Source organism: Notolepis coatsorum (genome assembly GCF_963971535.1).
Source record: "Notolepis coatsorum genome assembly, chromosome: 20".
In the NCBI taxonomy this organism is placed as follows: Eukaryota; Metazoa; Chordata; class Actinopteri; order Aulopiformes; family Paralepididae; genus Notolepis; species Notolepis coatsorum.
The window spans coordinates 62,608,999-62,630,543 of NC_140184.1; the positions used below are offsets into that span (position 1 = coordinate 62,608,999).

Here is a 21,545-nt window from a genome sequence, read left to right on the forward strand (position 1 = left end):
CGGGACTGGGTACCGGTCCGGCGTCGTAGCATCGTTGAGCCGGCGGTAATCCCCACACGGGCGCCACCCGCCTCCCGTCTTGGGGACAATGTGGAGGGGGGAGGCTGTCGGAGCGCAGAGCCCGGGCATAGACCGGAGGGCCGGTCGTGGCGATATGATGTTCCACTCCATGCTTGGCTGTAGATGATGAGAACGTGGGCCGCGTGAGGCCAGGGAACTCGGCGAGAAGGTGTTGAAACTCATCTGCGGCGGAGAGCATGCTAGAGAGTCTGATGGAGTCTGCACCCCCAAGCGCACAAGCATAAGAGCAGAACGTAATGGCATCAATTAAGCGGCAATTTTTAACATCCACTAACAGTCCATAATCACACAAAAAATCAGCGCCTAGAAGAGGGACGGCTACATTAGCTGTGATAAAGTCCCAGCCAAACCGTTGGCCACAAACACATTTCGACATACCTGGTGCTATATGTGCGGATGGGGGTGCCGTTGGCGGCCTCCATGGGGGGTCCGTGTCCGCCGGATAGGATGTCCACTCTATAAGCCGGCAAGACGCTCCTCTGCGCGCCCGTGTCGCACATGAAACGCCGCCCGGAGATGGTGTCCTGGACAAACAGTAGCCTGCCAGCCTGACCGACGCTCATGGCCACTAACGAGCGCCGGCCCTGGCATTTCCCGGCCCACTGAAGCTGCACGGCGGGCGGCACTGCTTGGCTTTAGGTCCAAACCGTGCATGACAAAAACACAGCCCCGCGTCCGCGTCACGCTGCTGGCGAGGGGCTGTCGCTGCGGCGGTGAAGTTCCAGTCTCCCGGCGGTGAAACAAAGGCTTGGGTTGGGAAAACTGCCGCTGCACAGTGCTGTTGACCAGCCAAAAAAAAACGTATCAGCCTCCTCGGCCAGAGCGCGGCAATCGTCTATAGTGGTGTTGGCCAGAGCGGCCCGAACCGGAGAAGGCAGCTGACGCAGGAAAAGTTGCATGAAAAGGAAATCAGGCTTGTGCTCTCCCAATAAATCCAGCATCCTATCCATGAGCTCCGATGGCTTGCTATCACCGAGCCCTTGCAAAGAAAACAACCGGCTGGCCCGCTTGGTATCGGAAAGTTCGAATGTCTTTAACAGATGAGACTTGATCGTGAGATATTTATCTCGAGCCGGAGGGTTCTTGAGGAGGCTCACCACTCTGCTAGCTGTCGAACTTCCCAGGGCTGACACCACATAATAATATCTTGTGGTATCCGAGGTAATCTCACGTAGCTCGAACTGTGCCTCCGTTTGCGCAAACCATGCCGAGGCTGACGACTCCCAGAACTCAGGTAATTTCAGTGAAACTGCGTTCGTAGACATGTTGCCGCGGAAGCGTCTTCAAAACGTATAACGGGGTCACCAATGTAGAAATCGTCGGAAAGGAGAGACGCACAATTTCTATCTTACGACAACACCAAGTAGTGTGTCATTTATTATCTTTATTATCAAGTGACAGCTGTCAGATCTATGCCGTGCTAAACTCTGACAGCTCCTCGTCACCAAAACCTTTTATGAATGACATTCCACCAGCGCGTCTTCTCTAAGCCCAACCCCCATTAAAGTGACAGTGCCCCATCAATACATCAAAACAATCTAATGGTGAATTATGTCCATAGCACCCACTACACATGACTATTTTATTTTTCATTATTCTGATTTAACCGATGGTGTGTGATGTGTCCAAAAATGAATGGGCAAATGTGAAATGGTCGCACTGTATGCAGCTGTTTGTCTGCATTGCATTCCCCCCCCCAACTCAGATTTAGGGTTGATACAATCATCATAATAATATTGTTAATAATAACTAACAATAATGATGTAGTAATGTAAAAGTTATTATTAAAAATACCTGATTATGAGAAAAAAAATTACGATGCATGGAATATTGTTGAGGCACACTAGTTACAACTATATTTCAAACAGGCACTCCATGTCAAAAAGGTTGCTGATCCCTGCTCTAGACCGTATTTTTGTATGAATGAAAAAGTATAACGTTCCCACATCCTGAACGATAGATAATTGATGTTGAATGGGCCATAGTAATGTCAATTTAGACGGAGGTATGGCATTTCCAGATTTCTACCACTACTTTAAGGCGTACACTTTAAGACCACTAACAACATGGTTTGATCCCCAAGCATTAGTATCCTGGAGAAATTTAGAAGAAAATATAGTAGCTCCACACAAGCTGAAGGGCATAGTATACACCAAATTACCAATTAAGCAATGCGAACGAAAATTTGGCCCCATAATCACTCATGCGATCCGGATATGGCGCGAAACACAAAAAAAAATATTCTACCCTACATAAATGGCATAATCATACTCCCTTATTCAATAACAATGCACTCTGGATAGGAAAACAACCTATAAGATTCCCTAGATGGGAAAAGCAAGGCATACACTCATTAGGAGACGTCTTCAATAAACAGGTTTTTTGTAGTTTCAAGGAAATACGCAAAAAATTTAATCTCACCAAGTCCACATATTACTTTTACGCACAGTTATTGGCATGTTTGAAGGCTCACGGTGTTCCATTAAGGATACCAATTGTACACCACAGATACCACAAATTCTTCTATGAAAGAGAGACATCAAGAGGTTTTGTTTCAGATTTTTATCATCAATTACTAACGTCCTCATATGAAACCCTCCACCTAGACTCCGTCTGGAGGAGGGATATACCAGACCTGGAAAGTGATTTTGATTGGCAAGAAGCCTGGGCAAATATTCGATTCACATCAAGGAACCCGGACCATCAACAAATCAATCTTAACTATATTCACAGGACATACTTGACTCCTATAAGACTGAAAAAAATTGGTCTTATACAAGACTCCAAATGCTCCTTCCTTATGTACAAATGGGGACGAGGGGACATTTATGCACATGTACTGGGACTGCCCACCAGTTAAGATATTCTGGAAAGAGGTGACCCAGCAACTATCAAATCTCTTAACTTGGAATATACCTGTACACCCCTCTGTACTACTGCTGAATGATGTTTTTGAGTGTGCAGTACATCCACAGCTAAAGATATTGGTTTTATCGGGTATCACAGTGGCTAAAAAGCTGATGGCATCACGATGGTTCCAACCGGAAAAAATTTGCCGAAAGGTCTGGATTATTACATATCTCGATGTGATCTATCAAGAAATATCTACAGCAAGAATTTTGGGTCTCAATGAATCCAAAATGACATTGTGGTTAGAAGTGGTGGAGAAAATAAAAGCTAGCATATAATGGTAATGTCTGGTTAGGAGCGAGGGAAAATGGATGGATTATCCAATGGGGGGTCCGGAAGGGGGGGTACGAGCTGGAGCATATGTGTGTAGGTTTTTAGATAACAGGTATTAAGGGTATATCCTATATAAGACGATTAACTAAAATGTGATTTCATTGGATGTGCACTGACAACTAATGCTTGTATATCTTATCGTGTGTTGTCATGTTTGTTTATGTGTTTGTTTAAAAAATAATAAAAAAATAAAATACAAAAAAAGTAATGTCAATTTAGCAATACCATTTAAAAAGTTATAGCCCTGCAAAGTAGGTGAACATCTCCATAGACAAATAGAGCTGGCAGAGGATGGTATAAGAAGGGAACAATGCCTGGCGAAGAATGGGTTAATCAGGTTTACAGTCTGTTGAGTAGGACTTCCACTGTCTGCCAGCCTGCCCCAGAAGTTCTAGACCAATCAAATCACATTAAAATCGCCTTTGTCTTCTAGTAGTAGAGCCATTGTCAGTCAGCATGCAAAGTGTGATAACGATGATATCTGGTGATCACTGATCACAATAGATACAGCTAGAGGTAGGGCTGGGCGATATGACGATATTATATAAATATCGGGTACAGTTCATTAACGATACACTTTTTAAACGTATCGTGGATATCGTGATGTTTTGCCCTCGCGTTAGAGACCGCCGCGGATGAGATGAGACTTACAAGCGCAGTGCTAAATGCTTTCCTCTCCCTCTTGCAGAAAAAAAAAGTCAGTCACACACACACACTTGCCCACGCACATACACGCACGCAAGCGCACACACCTAGCCAGAGACAGAGAGGCGGTGGCTCGGTGCTAAGGATGCCCCCCGAAACCCAGGAGTATTGATAAGCTCCGACGTTAACGGTACTGCTATCGGTAAATTAGTCTATGAGCGGATTAGTTACGGAGCTAACAGAGTGTACCATCCATCTGCGACGCAACAGTGGCAGCAACAGTGGACACAGAGTAATGTTAACGTTATGTCGAGTTCATACTACACTACACGTATGAACTCGACAACGCTAACGTTATCGTTTCCATGAAGTGTTTAATTAGCAGCAATCTGTTGTTGAAAATGTAACGTAAACCGGAAATGGAATGCGAGGACAGGAAGCCGTCATGAAGTCGGCTTCTGGCCCTTGTAGTCATATTGTAGTCTTTTAGTCTTATTAATGTTAGATCCTGATCAATCTGGCCAGTATCACGTCTTCTTGTGTTATCCTCTCTCCATCCAATTCCTCTGCGTTGTGTAATTTTAATGGTCCTGACGTCTCATATACTGGCTGAATATAATCCTTATCTCTCCCCGTTAGTACGATCCGCAAACCATAATAATTCTCCACCTTCGTAAGAATTCGACACTTTGACAACGTGAAATACCTTACAAGGAGAAGCGATGTTTATTTCTATAAACAGAAGCCTCAGCTCAGATGTTAACGGATTGTATTGTCCTTGAAAAGTCTATTCTAATGATCTTTCGGTGTGTTCAGTCTATCGTCCCTCTGCTATTCAGTCCAATAGTGGTCAGGCCTGGTCGTTAGCCTAAACCCTCCTTGCGTTAGCTGAAGCTAATGATGATGTGTCATTCTTCCCCCCCCCCCCCCCCCCCCCCCTCCTCTCTGTGATGAGAGGAGAGAGTATCTTGGTCTCTTCCCTCCTGTGGGATTCGTTTCTTTGGTCTGCCTTACACCCGGAAACACCGTTCGACTTATAGATCTTCGTCGTAGCAACGACGGCCCCCGCCCCTCTCCTGGTTGTCATGCGACGCTGTCATGACAACTGCTAATAACCTTTCACACATTTCAAAAACGTTTCTCTCTGTCAACCTCCATCGCGCTCTGCCTCTGTGCCCTGTGCTGCTCCGTTATCTTTGTTATGTTTTAGATCGGAATTCAAAACAAACACCCTCCTAAGGCGGCCTGTGCCTGTGAAACCGCTTCTTCTATCACCGTCTTCTAAGCCAAGCACATTTTGACCTCTCTGACCTGGCACCTTTAGATGCTACCATCTCCCCCCAATCTATACATCACATACATTGAATAAACCCCGTTTCTCTCATTAACTAAAAGATTTTAACAAAATAAAAAGCAGCAGCACTATTGGATAACTGAGTCATGTTTGCTATGTATTTCTTTCTTCAGGGGAGTAGGACATTTGTTTCACAGTTTTAGCATGATGTTTTATAGATGGCTAGGTTAAACACAGGTTTTTGTTTTTAAGAGGGGGGGTTTGATTTGTTTATTTCAAGTATGCAACACAACAAACAAACATCAAGTACAGATATAGCCTTAAGCCGTTCAAATAATAAATGTATACATACATGTAAATAAATAAATAGTTACAATATGTAATCTAATAATCTAAATCTAATCTAATATATAATAAAAAAAAAACGAAAGACTAAAATGCTAAATATATAATCTAAGAATCCAATCATCTAAATCTAATATATAATATAAAAATGCTAAATGCATGAGTCTTTTGTCTTTAATGTTAGCTTGCAAACTCAAATACTGTCTTGTCAAGCCTCATAATGAATTGTTTGGGGAAAAAAGGAAAAACATCGTGATGTGTATCATGTATCGCCGAAAGGTCAGAAAATATCGTGATATCATATTTAGGCCATATCGCCCAGCCCTAGCTAGAGGGCGAGGCTAATCACTGATTAAATAGCTATGTACAGTACATAGGACTATAGATTGAAATTGAAAATTGTATTAACAGATTGCAGAATGGGTACAATACAGTACGGCTCAATACACACAATTGTTAACACTTTGCCGCCCAACCACGAGTTAACTCGTGTTTCGATTCCACCCGTTGAGGACCAGAGCCACGAGTTAACTCGTGGCAAGTTGTTATTGTTTTATTCCATATTAATAAACTGATCAAGGTCCCCGATCGGCTCTGCAGATTTACCCGCCAGATTTAAATCGGCGACATGCAATACCGGCCAGATCCTCTTAGGGCCGCCATCGCTCCACTGCAGTATCATTGAGGCCGAATGGGAAAATTATTTTTTTTACTGTCTGGGGCGTTTCATATGAGCCTCGATCCCAGCCGAACATACTCCATCTTTGATCACGTTACCGAACGCAGATTTCAGCCTGGAATAATGGGATTTATGATCAGCCAATGGACATATCGATCTACCAGATTCCGATGACTAATGACATAATGCTGCCGGCGATCACATGGGCTGACGGTAGGATACTATTCACTCAAATTACAGCCGGATTGGACATTGTTGTAACACGCAAGCGATCGATCAGTGAAAATGGCTACTTGAACGCACACTGTATTGCTAATCAATACTACTAATCGGCGTCCCCCGCCGCCCCCATTTCATCCATAGATGCTCTGTAATAGTCCGGATGCTACGCAGTTTGTTTTATTTCATTCATATATATACAACAGAAATGGCGTTTGATATAACGTAACGTGACTAGCCTTTAGCCTCATATCTAGCTTCCCAGAAAAAAGACGAGACAAACTGCAATAAAGCTTATATTCACAACGCTATAAAATGACAACCAACCAATGGATTTTTATTTTCTTTAAGCCATTATGAAGGCACGGTTTATGCACTCAAGTGACAATGAGAATGGACAGATAGCAATACTATAAGTATATATATAGCTGTTAGAAAGTACATCCGTTTGTTGACAAAGCGTTGTCCTCCAGCCACATATTACACTGCAAGCCGTGGTCGTCAATGTGTTAAGGGGATGCAGACCAGAGAAAGACTTTCGTCTTGTTTACATCAGGGTCCCCCATTTTCAATTCATCATAACATACAGATATACAGTACTGTTACATCCAGACATTTATGACATACCAGATCTACAAATATACAGTACTGTTTAAGAGTACAACGCCTGTCATATAGACCCTGGCGTTGGAAACTCTGATTAATAGACAGAGTTTCTAAAAAGAGAGTATATACTGTACATTATATACATTTGAGGGGGAAGAAACTGTACATTGGAGGAGGTTGGTTAGGTGGCGTCGGGGGGGGGGTTGAGTGGGGGCCTGGGGGGGGGGAACTGTACATTGGAAGGGGTTCGGGTTTTTTTGACATGTACAGTGACATGTGAGGTACCGAACCGAAACACGTCGGTACTACCGAGTATCGAATCAAGTGAGAAACCAATTATTTTTTTTTTTTTTTTTTTAACTTTTTTTTTTCATGTCAACGTTCACACGCACAATATATGCTTACCTAGGATTTGACTTGATTCAACAACAAAGCAGTCGGAGCAATGACAAGCCAAAAACTGTCGAAATTGTAGTTATTTGAAGTTTGGATTTCTTTTTTTACGACTGAGGTAGGTAAATTAAATTTCTTGAGACTAAAGTACCGAAAAAAGGTACCGTTGGGTACCGGTATCGATTCACAGGTACCGGTTCAAATGTCAAAGGTACCCATCCCTATACATGGGTACCTTAGTCGTGTATCTTGTAGACCAGGCCCATTGCAAGATGCTGTACTCTGTCGTCTACTCTAAGCCATCCTAGGTTGTCAAAGTGGGCAGGGGTGAGGTGGGTTTTAGGGTGCTTTCTCACTCACCATTCGGGTCCGTTTCGGTCCGTTCCGTCCTCTTCCGTTGTGGATTCCGCTTTGAGCGTTTTCCAGGGTTAACGCTAAGCTAACGCTAGTTAGCTTAGCCTATTTAACTAGTTAGCAGCTAACATTAGCCCATCGCTCGCGGCAATTATATTGCATGTCATTGATCTACCGGTCGATCACGGCCGACTGGTTGGGCACCACTGGTCTAATAGAAATAAATGCATTCGAACAAGAAACCAATGTATAGTAGACATAGCAATGGCAAAAAAAATGCCAGGCCTAATGCAAGCCAGAGAAGTCTTGTACTTGTAACGTGGCTTCATGTTTTCATCCACTGAGCCGTGAGGCTCCACATGTTTGGTTGAGGTCTGAACTCGCAAATTGCCCATAAATATCGTTTTTGTGGGTATTGTCCAGTTGTTGCTGTATGTTTTTATCTGCCCAAAATTCAAGCAAGCATGAAAGCATTACAGTAACGATACTAACGACGTTGTGTGTGTCAGCAAGTTGATACAGAAGCCTCTCCCGTGTTTTGGTACAAGCTCGCACACCACGCCCCCCCCGTTCCCACTGGCGCGCACCCGGAACCACCTATTTCAGCGGTACAGGTTTGGAGCGAATCAGCGTCCCGGGGGACGGGGGGGGAGCGTTCTCACTAGGACTGACGCACCCTTTTCTGGTACGATCCGGCTCTGATTCGACCCCGAATGGTGAGTGAGAAAGCACCTTAAGAGTGAGGTTAAAGGCTAACTTGCAGGTTAAACCCTACTCTTCAGTTATGGGTAGTTTACATCATTGGTATCTAATTTCATTATTTATTTTTTTCCATTTGACGCCGGAAATGCCACTCAGAAAGGGTTAAAAGGGTCCATGCACGAATAACATGCACAGAGCAAATCTAAAAGCTTATCAGACGCTAGCAGGGCCGTGACGTCACTTCAGGCAACTTATGCCTTATGCCCGTCCGGGTCATAGTACTACTGGCTATATAGCTCTGGCTAACGTTACCCCGCTAACGTTAGCATTATGGCTACTGTCGTGAACCATTTTAGATTGGGGCATGTAGAGGAGTTTGGGGAACGAGTAAAATGTGCAGGTCCTCTTCTCAGACCTGTGGTGCAAAGCACTGCACGCATCATGCCGGCTAGCAAGCTACACGTCGCGGCATGTTGATAGCACAATAGTAGCCCACTCGGTGCATCACAGTCACGAAACGGGCTACCACGATAGCTATTAGCTAACTAACGTTAACGTTACAAGCTCAAACACCTTATAACTACTACTATTGTCGTGTCCATAAGTTCCCTGGCAGAATACTTGTGAGGACAAAGGTATACAAAGAGGAGAGAACCATTTTAAATCGGGCATTGTTAGGAGTTTCGAGAATGCTGGCTACCAAGCTAAGCTAAGCTACGTTAGCTAACTTAGCTACTAACGTTATATACACTATGTACAACGACACAATGATTTACATTATTACAAATATGGTAACGTGGTTGTGGCTTTTACAAATAGTGGTTAGCTTTAGAGATGAATGGCTATGATCACGGAGCAATAGTGTTAGGTGAAACAGAGACTAGCTCCTCGGCTAGTAGTAGTAACAAGAAGGCTCTCTGCTTCCTGCCACTACCTGCCTGTGACTCTCAGAGCCCCTGCTGCCCTGCACCTGATGTGACGTCATCATTAAGATGACACACGCACGCTATGAACCATGGATTAAAATATGCATGTGCAGTTTGTTTTGTGATGTTTGTAATCTTGTTTTTAGCGCCTTTGAGGTGCTTTGGTACCATGAGGTGCAACCATAGTCGTAGTACCCTTGAATGAGTGCTCCTGTTAGAGTCTTCAGGGTATTCTTGTTTACCAGAGAGGAGATCCGGTACATATATCCCATCTATTGTTTAATGCAAAGGATTGTCAGTGCACACTGTCCTTTATAAACTAAACTAAAGGTGCATAAATTATGCATTACTATATTTCATCACAATATAATAGATATAGCTAGGCTACTGACATTGTGATAATGTCAGTAGTAGCTAGCTGTATCTATTGTTTACACTTGAAATGTGTATTTTTATTTAGTGTGCATTTTTATTTTGTCACAATCACTATTATTTGGCTTAAATATAATATTTCGTGAAAAAAAAATTATTAATAATTAATTAATTGTCTGGAAGAGATCAAAAATAAAAATGTCAAATGATATTTCCATTGCCTTTTTTTTGTTGATTTAAATGTTACTGATTGTGTTAAATGGGCATATAATATCGTCTCATATCGATCGCAGGCACCTGAATCGAATCGTATCGTATCGTGGCAGACTTTGTGATATCGGAAAATATCGTATCGTTGTCCAAAGAATCGATATCGTATCGTATCGTGATGAAACTGGTGATTCCCACCCCTAGAGATCAGTGTCGAGGAATGTCTCTGCTATATTTATGTGCCATATTTCATCACTATGACCATACTGTCCTTTTACCTGTATCACTGTACATATTGGAATTATAACTCTGTACATGCATCCGATTAGCACTACACCCAGTAGTACTAATTTATGTTATAGTAGGGGTGGACGATATACGGTAACAGCTAGTCACAGCAGTAGCAATGGCGTTAACGTTACTTGACGATTCACTCAACGTTTGCAGTGGTCGTTGCATAGTGTTTAATTGTATTGAGTTTTTCTCCACTTGCTCACGGACCTTGCCATATGGTTTTGCCATTTCAATTTAGCTAAGGAGGCTGAGAGGAGACTTGCTTTAGCACAGCAACAGGCTAACATTAGCCGCTAAGCTAATGTTCTAACGTGACTCTGCGGCACCAGTTCCATTAGTGAGGAAAGGGTGGGGGTTATATTGACGAGGCTTGACAACAGAGGTTCAAAGATAACTTCACATTTATTTGGCTATTCATTTCTTTATATCGCTTTATCCATCGGGGCTGCTCCCGTTTCCAACTCTCTGTGTTGACAATCCTGGTGTGAAATCATCACCTACGGCAGCTTAGGACGCTCAAACCTCAAACTCAAATCTATTACATCACTCTCTCCCTCTCTCTCTCTCTCTCTCTCTCTCTCTCTCTCTCTCTCTCTCGCTCTCTCTACGTTGTAAAACATGTACACTAAAGTTAAGTTATGTTGGAGTTGTATTGTGTTTGAGTTGTTTGAGGGAAAGAAACCTCCTGTACTGCTGTAGTTTATATTTTCACTTTGTGCCGCTTGATTTTATTGTATTTCATGAAAAAAGTGTTTTTCAGAGATGGAAGTAACTTGAGAAAAGGTTTTGCATTTTTCTATTGCAGTTTTGCACAATAAATGTTCTTACAATACCTCTGTACTATGTGAAATATGTCCTAGTAATACAAGAGTACAGCAATAGCTGCCATACCAGTGTTTACCCCTTCAGAAGCATTTATATAGACATTTTAAGCTAAATGAATATACCGTGATATATACCGTTACCGTTTATGCTTCAAATTATACCGTGATATACATTTTAGACCATACCGTCCAGCCCTATGTTATACCCAGTTTGATCACCTGTACATTACTACTGTTACATTTGCACTCTGGTTGGAGGCCAAACTTCTTTTCGTTGTACTGTACTTGTGCTGTATAATGACGATACATTTTAATTAGGGATGCTCGATATTGGGTTTTTTACCGATACCGATATTGTCCAACTCTTAATTTCCGATACCGATATCAACCGATATCAACCGATACCGATATATGCAGGGTTTCCCCCCCCCAAAAACTGAATAAGTTCAGGTAATTAACATTACATATCTCTTGTTGTGGAATTAACACAACATTATGCATACTTTTGACAATAAATAAAATCAGAATGTGTTCTTAATTGTAATATAACATAATGTAAAAAAAAAAAATTGAAAACCGATACCGATATTTTCCGATATCACATTTTTATGCCGATATCGGCCGATAATATCGGTAGGCCGATAATATCGGACATCCCATTTTTAATCAGTCAGAAGTAACTGTCGTATAACGTCTGACATATCCTTTGTCATAATGTAACGTTTCTGACGCTTCTGTCCTTTTCTCCTCCTTCCCCAACATCAGCACCTGAAGGATAAGTTCTGGAACTTCATCTTCTACAAATTCATCTTCATCTTCGGCGTGCTGAACGTGCAGACGGTGGAGGAGGTGGTCATGTGGTGTCTGTGGTTCTCTGGCCTCGTCTTTCTCCACCTCATGGTCCAGCTCTGCAAAGACCGCTTTGAATACGTACGTCTCACACACTACAGCAGCGGTCGTTAAAGTGGAGTCATTATAGGGGTTCCAAGAGGAGGAGGAGGGAGGGACAGAACACAACTCTGGACAGAACTCTCATTACTCTATATTCCAGTTCTGGAGCTTGACTGTAGCTAGCATGGCTTTTAGAGCCATTCAAAACTCATCACTACTGCAACAAAAGTCGAGAATCATTTCCAAAGAGCTTAGGTCACAAATGCAATGTTTTGTATAGAAAAAATGTAAAGTTTTTTTTTAGTGCTGTCAAACGATTAAAATATTTAACTCGATTAATCACATGATTGTCCATAGTTAACTCGCGATTAATCGCAAATTAATCGCATTTTTTTTTTTTATTTTTTTTATTCCTTAAACAGATCTTTTTCAAGTTCCAAGTTTTAATACTCTTATCAACATGCGAGTCAACAAATGCTTGCTTTATGCAGCCATTTAACACAAAAGGATGACCCTCATGCATAGCAAATTTGCATCAAATTCAAAACAGAGTGATGCACAAAATAACTTAAAAGAAAATAATAATTTAAAACAATGAATAAAGTGTGCATGAAATAATAGGGGAAAGAAAACGTTAGGAACTTGTTACATTCACACACACAAGGGCTGATTAATCACACACCCCCCTCTCTCCCTCACACACACACTCTCCCAGCTCTCTTTCTCTCTTGCCCCTTCCTCATCTCTCTCACCCCCCTCTCTCTCTATATCTCACACACACACACACACACACACACACACACACACACACACACACACACACACACACACACACACACACACTTGAAACAAATATAGTATCAATGAGAGCATCAATAATACACCTGAGTGAAGTCTAGTAATTTTTTTTTTTTTTTTTTTTTTTTTTAGTTAATCTTGAGTTAATTTTTTTTTTGGCATTAATAGAATCGGGAGTTAACGCATTAATATCGCGTTAACTTTGACAGCCTTAGTTTTTTTATTTCACGTTGCACAAATAGATCAAAGTGTATATATTCAGAACTATGTTTGTTTAGCAATGATTTTAAGTGTTATTAGTGGGGATGCCCCGATCGATCGGCCAGCGATCGGTATCGGCCGATATTCAGTATAAATATGAGATCTGTGAATTCCGATAATGCTTTATTTTTGCCGATCGTGAAAACCGATCGAAGACGAGCGCGAAAAACATGATCCAATTCTCAGCGGAGTTCTCACTCGCTGACTTCTCTCTCAGGCACACAGCTGTTGCTGCAGCGCACTGCCCCTCCCCCTCCCAGACCCCTCATGTCAACAAGCTCCGGCTAGTGCATGAGCAGCTCAGAGCTCCTCTTTCAACATAACAAGCATTAAACAAAATGGCCTATTCACTTTAGTTTAATGCATGAGGCGTTGTCTAATGTTATCTAGCTACTGATAGCTCCTGATATCAACGTCTGAGATCATCAGTTTGGCATTCGTTTTCGCAGGTGCTGGCTAGCGTTGGCTAACTAGCTATCGCTCCGTGAGCTAACGTTAGCTACCTAGCTAGCGTTACTGTTTAAACAAAATGACCCAGTCAACTATTCACTTTTAGTTTAATACATGAGGCATTGTCTAACGTTATCTAGCTGGCTAGCTACTGATAGCTCCTGATATCAACAAATGCTCCGGCAATAGTCGAGTGCATGAGACCTCCGTTAGCTAGGTAGCTAACGTTAGCTCACGTTAGCTTACTGTTTAAACGAAATGACCCAGTAAACTAAATAGTTCACTTTAGTTTAATACATGAGGCGTTGTGTAACGTTATCTAGCCGGCTAGCAGTAGCTACAGATAGCTCCTGATATCAATGTTTTATAACATAATTGACATTATTCGTTTTTGCAGCTGTTGGCTAATAACTGAACACTGAGAACATCTTATACGTTTCAGACCCTGTTAGTCAAGTTGAACTATCGCTCTGACTGGGGACGCTGAGGGCATGCTGAATGTGAATGTGACCAAAGCAGAGTATACACACAGACAGTGGAGCTGTTTGCAGATAGCGAGCATTTTGACTTGTTGTGTGGTGGCGATGTCTCGCAGATAATACAACTACAAGTATAATTATAATATATATAAAAAAAAAAAGTATAATTATATATAAAAAATATATATATTTATAAAACCAAAAACGATCGGTATCGGCAGTGTATCGGCCGATATGGCTCATAGACTATCGGTGATCGGTATCTGTGGCAAAAAACGTGATCGGGGCATCCCTAGTTATTAGCTAAATATGAGCTTATTGCATCGGAAATTGGATGATTTAGACGCAAGAACAGGAAGCACTCATAAAATCGTTGTAGTCCAAGTAAAGAGGAGACCCAGGGCATTCGAGGGACATAAAAATTTAATAAAACTACACTACCTAGCTCAGGGGTTCTCAACCTTTCTGCTGCCAAGGCACCCCTGTGTTCAATACAATATTCCAGGGTACCCCTACATACGATAAAGACTTTTCCGGTCCTGTCTTTTTTGCTACAATGATGACAAAGGTGCTTGCTTTCAAAATAATGTTTATTTAAGAAACCGGGAAACACATTTGTGTGTATATGCAGGCTATATAATGCATTATTAACAGGTGTTTCAGGTCTACTGTTGACATTACACATAGTAGTAAATCAAAGAGCATATTTCTTTAAATAAAATTACAGAAAATTATCACTAAAGTGCTATCTGTTGCAGCTGCACTTTTCCATAAAAATAGCATAATATTTGGATAAGTGTGACCATTTCTCAAACTGAAAATCATGTTTTTTTTTTTAAATACAGAAAAGGATCACTAAAGTGCTATCTGTTGCAGCTGCACTGTTCTCCATAAAAATAGCATATTTGGATAAGTTTGACCATTTCTCAAAAACAGAAAATCATGTATTTTTTTTAAATACAGAAAAGGATCACCAAGTTACCATTTCTCAAAAAATTAAATAAAATAAATACAGAAAATAAGCACTCGTTCACTCAGTGGAAATTTCTAGCTCAATGCGAGGTCTGCTGCTGCTGGCTAATAATACGGTCAATACGTGGAGAGATCTTTGACAAGGCAACACGCATGTCATCCTCAAGGCTCAACTTGGCCCTATATTTTGTTTTCAGAGCTGTCATGTATGAAAAGCCAGCTTCACACAGATATGTGGTGCTGAATGGTATCAACACCTTAACTGCTGCATCATGAGATACTTGGTACTCAGCACCACACTCTAACTAGCTCTCCAGGTGGTATCGGATGAGATTTCAATGAGTTCTTCCAAGAGTTTGGATGGAGATGTGTCAGGAAGCTTTGTCTCAATGTTGTCTGTAAAGGTTTTTTCTATCCAGAGTAATGGTGATCCTTTTCTGTGTTTTATTAAATAATGATTTTCAGATTTTGAGAAATGGTCAAACTTATCCAAATATAGTATTTTCATGGAAAACAGTGCAGCTGCAACAGATATCACTTTAGTGATAATTTTCTGTAATCCAAAAAGAATAATTTTTTATTTTTATTTTTTTTAAATCTCAAGGCACCCCTGGCAGCTCTCTGCGGCACCCTAGCTCACACCAGCCGTCGACAAAAGAAGGCAAACAATTAATTTTTTTACAAGCATTGACTGGAATGTTGTTTTTATATCTCACGGGTTGAACAAACCTCAACGTTATTGCCATAAAATACCTTTCTGTGAACGTCTGAGAAAAAAACATGACTCAATACGGTAATTTTCTACGCAACTGTCGTCATAATCCAGACTATAATCCATAACTGTATTTACCGTAGATTTAATTCACGGTATTTGCTGCCCTCTACCGGGCGCCTGGTGGTACTACATCCAGATTTAACACTGGAATCCGACAGAGGAGATCTGTGCCTTTAGATAGAGGTATTACACAACCAACCATAATAGAGCCATTTATAGGCCTATATTCTATATTCATATTTCATATTGCATTGCATTGTGTCCGGATGGCAAAATTCAGTACTGTATCTACAAAAAAACATGTAAATGATCTGCCCTTTGTTCATTTGCTTAGTTTATTACTATATTTGTTCTCAATAAATTGCTGAATGAGCTCAGTGGCATCTTTTGGCTTTTGATCTTTTTTAGCATGGTGTTATTCACCGTCAAAGATGGGGCAGAAAAACGAATAACAATTTATAATAATACCTTTTGGTTCATTACAATTTACTCAAACATAGTAACAGACACAATATATCTGACACTGGGAATACATTCCCTGAGGTCCATAGATGTCCCTATAGATACCAAGAACATGCAAATGGACCTTGTAGTTGTGGAGCAATTCTTCATTTACAAATGACTTGTATGTACTTTTAGGCGAATCTTCTGAAAATATGGCTAGGGTTTAACATGTTAATCCAGCCTCTTCTTTTCTGACTGCTTTCGAGATGGAGTTCAAGAAAGCCTGTGACAAATTCCAGTTCGATTCCCACTTCTCCCGGGCAGCGTGTGGAAGTGTCCTTGAGCAAGACACTTAACCCCTAAGGTCGCCACTTTGCATGGTTGCCTCTGCCGTTGGTGTGTGAATGTGTGATTGAATGGGTGAATGTGAGGAACAAAATAGTAAAGCGCATTGGATACAAGTGCTATATAAATGAATTTAAGGGAATCTACCAACATGTGTTGTGCACCATGTTTCACTCCACTATGGAACCTCTCTTTAATATGTAGTCTAAATCAGGCGGCTGGGTGGTGCAGCGGACATTGTGCTCGTCACCAACGCAAGAGAGACCGGGTTCGAATCCGGCTGTCGGCGTTGCCTCCGGCTTGGGCCGGCCGTCATACTAACTCAATTGGCAGAGTTAGCGGGTGGAAGTCGATGGGTGGTAATCTGGACGTTGTGGACAGCGACTCCTACAGGTCGGTTGGGGGACGCCTGCACAGCAGAGACAGGAAATGGCGGGGGTAGTGTGAGCCTCCCACACGTTACACCTCACCAATGAGAGTCCGCGCTGGCAGGTGAAAAGATGTGACAGGCTGCCTCCTCGTGTATCGGAGGGGACACGTGATGCAAGGCTTCTATCCTCCCTACAGCCGGCCAGTGGGGCGCATATGCGAGCAACGTTCAAGACAGGGGAGGGGAGAATTGGCACAGCGAAATTGGGATGGGAGAAAAATAGGAGAAAAATGTGGACCAAAAGAAAAATATGCAGTCAATATGTACCTCTAAATAACCCACTATGGAACCTCCGTCTTCAATATGTACCTCTAAATCACCCACTGTGGAACCTCTCTTCAATATGTAGCTACCTCTAAATCACCCACTATGATGCTTGTCCTTGTTTTAACATTAGACTACAAAGTAAATATGACCGTGGCCATGGTTTACTTCCTCTCACTGTTATGGCACTGTGGTAATGTTTATGAGTCCACTGGCTGGGAGTGACTGACTCTGACCCCCACTCTAGCCCTATTAATAGTACCCTCTACATGCATGTTAGGCTGCGGATACTGTTTCAGTCACATTACCATGTATTAAATGAAATCATGATGCATGTAACTGAGGGGTTACAAAACCCTGACTGTATTAAAGATTGTGATAGATTAAACCACTGCTAGTTATGTACTTTAATTACTGGCCAGACAGTACATCAAATATAGATGGTGAACACCCACAAGAACACGGCATTGACACAGAAATAGTATTCGAGGGTAATTTATTATTATTAGGCAACGTTAGGTTACAGAATGAGAATTAGGGTTGCGCTTGTATGGCGAAGAATATACGTAAAGTCAGTCAAGAGCATAAGTCACTAAGAATAGCAGGAATCCTACGATGGGTCTAAGCTGACGCCACCTGTTGTATAGTAGCAATTATATAGGGCAACACTGGTACCGACTGGAGACAATGGGTTCCCTCCGGGGTGTAAAGGCCTGGAGGGTAGAGGAATGTTCGGGTACTCCGTCTGATTCAATGAGGAATAAAGAGACTCCAGATACAGGAGTCGGTCCTTGTAAACTCCCTTGATCAGCAGCAAAAGCAATAATTGTAATCCAAATGCCCGACAGCATTGATGACAGCTAGCCAGCCCCGTCCACGAGGCAGGCCCGAGTTGTAATCCTCACGAGGTTGAATCCCAAACGATAGTGGAAATTCTCCTGTGTACATGTCCAACGGTTCTCCGCCTAGGACTCCTCGGGTGTGGGCGACGTATTTAGGCCACACAGCCTGGATAAGTACACTAGCTAAAGACACGACGAACCGCTGGGTAATGCTACACACGAACGAACTGTGGCCGCACGATATACAATAAATGATCGACTATTTACTTCACATTAGATTAAGTCGAACTCAACGTTACTTCATTAAACTCTGACACTTTTACCATTCTATTCGCACGCGGTTCTCAATGCTCTGTTTAGACGCAAGGTTGCTCACTTCACTGTTTCACCGAACTTGATGAAACAGCTACTTAGACGAACTGCTGCTGTTTACACCTGCGCCGTATTTATACTTAAGTGAATATCTAGTCCCAACCTCAGTCCTTGTCTCGTATTACTACGCTGACTCCGGGCATGTTCTGACATGCCTGCAGTTGTCTTTGAACTTGCCGTTGGGGGCTTGCGCGCTGGCGCCTGGGGGTGCTGTCCAATAGGAGAGCGAATATTACTCTGGTCTGAACGCAGGTAAAGGGATATTCCGTGTATATATATAAATAATATACAAAGTATATCAAACAATAAAGGTAAATTCTCAGTTTAATCTGGCCCTTCACAACAATGCATGTTGGGCAAAACAAAATATCAGATTTAATCATCTTGCAAATTTTTTTATTTTGAATGGGTGTCAGGTTTGTGTCTTATCTGTGATGTAGTGGCAAGGGTAATGGGTCACTGTTACACAGCCTGTACTAGTCTGACAGGTCACTGTTACACAGCCTGCACTAGTCTGACAGGTCACTGTTACACAGCCTGCACTAGTCTGACAGGTCACTGTTACACAGCCTGCACTACTGTACTAGTCTGACAGGTCACTGTTACACAGCCTGCACTAGTCTGACAGGTCACTGTTACACAGCCTGCACTAGTCTGACAGGTCACTGTTACACAGCCTGCACTAGTCTGACAGGTCACTGTTACACAGCCTGTACTAGTCTGACAGGTCACTGTTACACAGCCTGCACTAGTCTGACAGGTCACTGTTACACAGCCTGCACTAGTCTGACAGGTCACTGTTACACAGCCTGCACTAGTCTGACAGGTCACTGTTACACAGCCTGCACTAGTCTGTCAGGTCACTGTTACACAGCCTGCACTAGTCTGTCAGGTCACTGTTACACAGCCTGCACTAGTCTGTCAGGTCACTGTTACACAGCCTGTACTAGTCTGTCAGGTCACTGTTACACAGCCTGCACTAGTCTGTCAGGTCACTGTTACACAGCCTGTACTAGTCTGACAGGTCACTGTTACACAGCCTGTACTAGTCTGTCAGGTCACTGTTACACAGCCTGCACTAGTCTGACAGGTCACTGTTACACAGCCTGTACTAGTCTGACAGGTCACTGTTACACAGCCTGTACTAGTCTGACAGGTCACTGTTACACAGCCTGTACTAGTCTGACAGGTCACTGTTACACAGCCTGCACTAGTCTGACAGGTCACTGTTACACAGCCTGCACTACTGTACTAGTCTGACAGGTCACTGTTACACAGCCTGTACTAGTCTGTCAGGTCACTGTTACACAGCCTGTACTAGTCTGTCAGGTCACTGTTACACAGCACTAGTCTGACAGGTCACTGTTACACAGCCTGCACTAGTCTGACAGGTCACTGTTACACATCACTAGTCTGACAGGTCACTGTTACACAGCCTGCACTAGTCTGACAGGTCACTGTTACACAGCCTGTACTAGTCTGACAGGTCACTGTTACACAGCCTGTACTAGTCTGTCAGGTCACTGTTACACAGCACTAGTCTGACAGGTCACTGTTACACAGCCTGTACTAGTCTGACAGGTCACTGTTACACAGCCTGTACTAGTCTGTCAGGTCACTGTTACACAGCCTGCACTAGTCTGACAGGTCACTGTTACACAGCCTGTACTAGTCTGACAGGTCACTGTTACACAGCCTGCACTAGTCTGACAGGTCACTGTTACACAGCCTGCACTAGTCTGACAGGTCACTGTTACACAGCTGTACTAGTCTGACAGGTCACTGTTACACAGCCTGCACTAGTCTGTCAGGTCACTGTTACACAGCCTGCACTAGTCTGACAGGTCACTGTTACACAGCCTGCACTAGTCTGACAGGTCACTGTTACACAGCACTAGTCTGACAGGTCACTGTTACACAGCCTGCACTAGTCTGACAGGTCACTGTTACACAGCACTAGTCTGACAGGTCACTGTTACACAGCCTGTACTAGTCTGACAGGTCACTGTTACACAGCCTGTACTAGTCTGTCAGGTCACTGTTACACAGCCTGCACTAGTCTGACAGGTCACTGTTACACAGCCTGTACTAGTCTGTCAGGTCACTGTTACACAGCCTGTACTAGTCTGACAGGTCACTGTTACACAGCCTGTACTAGTCTGACAGGTCACTGCTACACAGCACTAGTCTGACAGGTCACTGCTACACAGCACTAGTCTGACAGGTCACTGTTACACAGACTGCACCAACACCCTTGTGATGGGTCTGGTGTGTGGGTTGGAGTTGAGTGGGGATGGGAGAGGGGTCACTACTGCTGACCACACCGCAGGCTGCGCCAAGAGAGGTCTGGAGAAATTCACACTTGCAGTATAAAAAGTTACTAAACTCCAACCCACACACCGGACCAAAACAAAAACATTTAAACAAAGTGCAATACCAAGTGGGACTTTTTTTTCTCTCTCCTAGAGGTCACTGTTTGATGGCATTACAGATCCTACCTTTAATGTTTTTGTTGTGTAGCCTGTCCAACCGTACTGTGTGTTTTGTGCATCACGTGTGTCTTACACGTGTGTACATGTCTGTGAATCAGTCCATATGTACATACACTGTGCAATCTGAGTCATTTTGTCCACAACTGTCGGAACATAATTAATGTGTAATGCATATCCACTGCTGTCTCTGTCTCTATCTACCCCACGCTACTCTCATGTAAAACTTCATCTTGAGGACATCACAGATTCCAATCCTGTTCCACTGGTTTTTAGTCGTGGCTAATGACAGCTGTAGGTGGAGCAGCTAAGCCCTGGGCATCTCTGAAATGTCTACTTGAGATGATAAACATTTGGTTGGTTGTAGGGATGCCCCGACCGATCGGCCAGCGATTGGTATCGGCCGATATTCAGTATAAATATGAGATCGGTGAATTCCCATAATGCCTTATTTTCGCCGATCGTGAAAACCGATAGAAAAACATGATCCAATTCTCAGCGGAGTTCTCACTCGCTGACTTCTCTCTCAGGCACACAGCTGCTGCA

At 42.8% G+C, this 21,545-nt stretch overlaps 1 protein-coding gene across 2 annotated transcripts in view; it reads left to right on the forward strand.

The window, feature by feature from the left end:
• The window catches only part of LOC311247327 (E3 ubiquitin-protein ligase AMFR-like), a 99,924-nt gene that overhangs the window by 23,252 nt on the left and 55,127 nt on the right, over positions 1–21,545 (forward strand). For both annotated transcript variants that reach the window (XM_084337688.1, XM_084337689.1), the window contains exon 4: positions 11,953–12,117. In XM_084337688.1, coding sequence (XP_084193814.1) covers positions 11,953–12,117 — 165 coding nt within the window. The remainder of the gene's footprint in view (positions 1–11,952; positions 12,118–21,545) is intronic.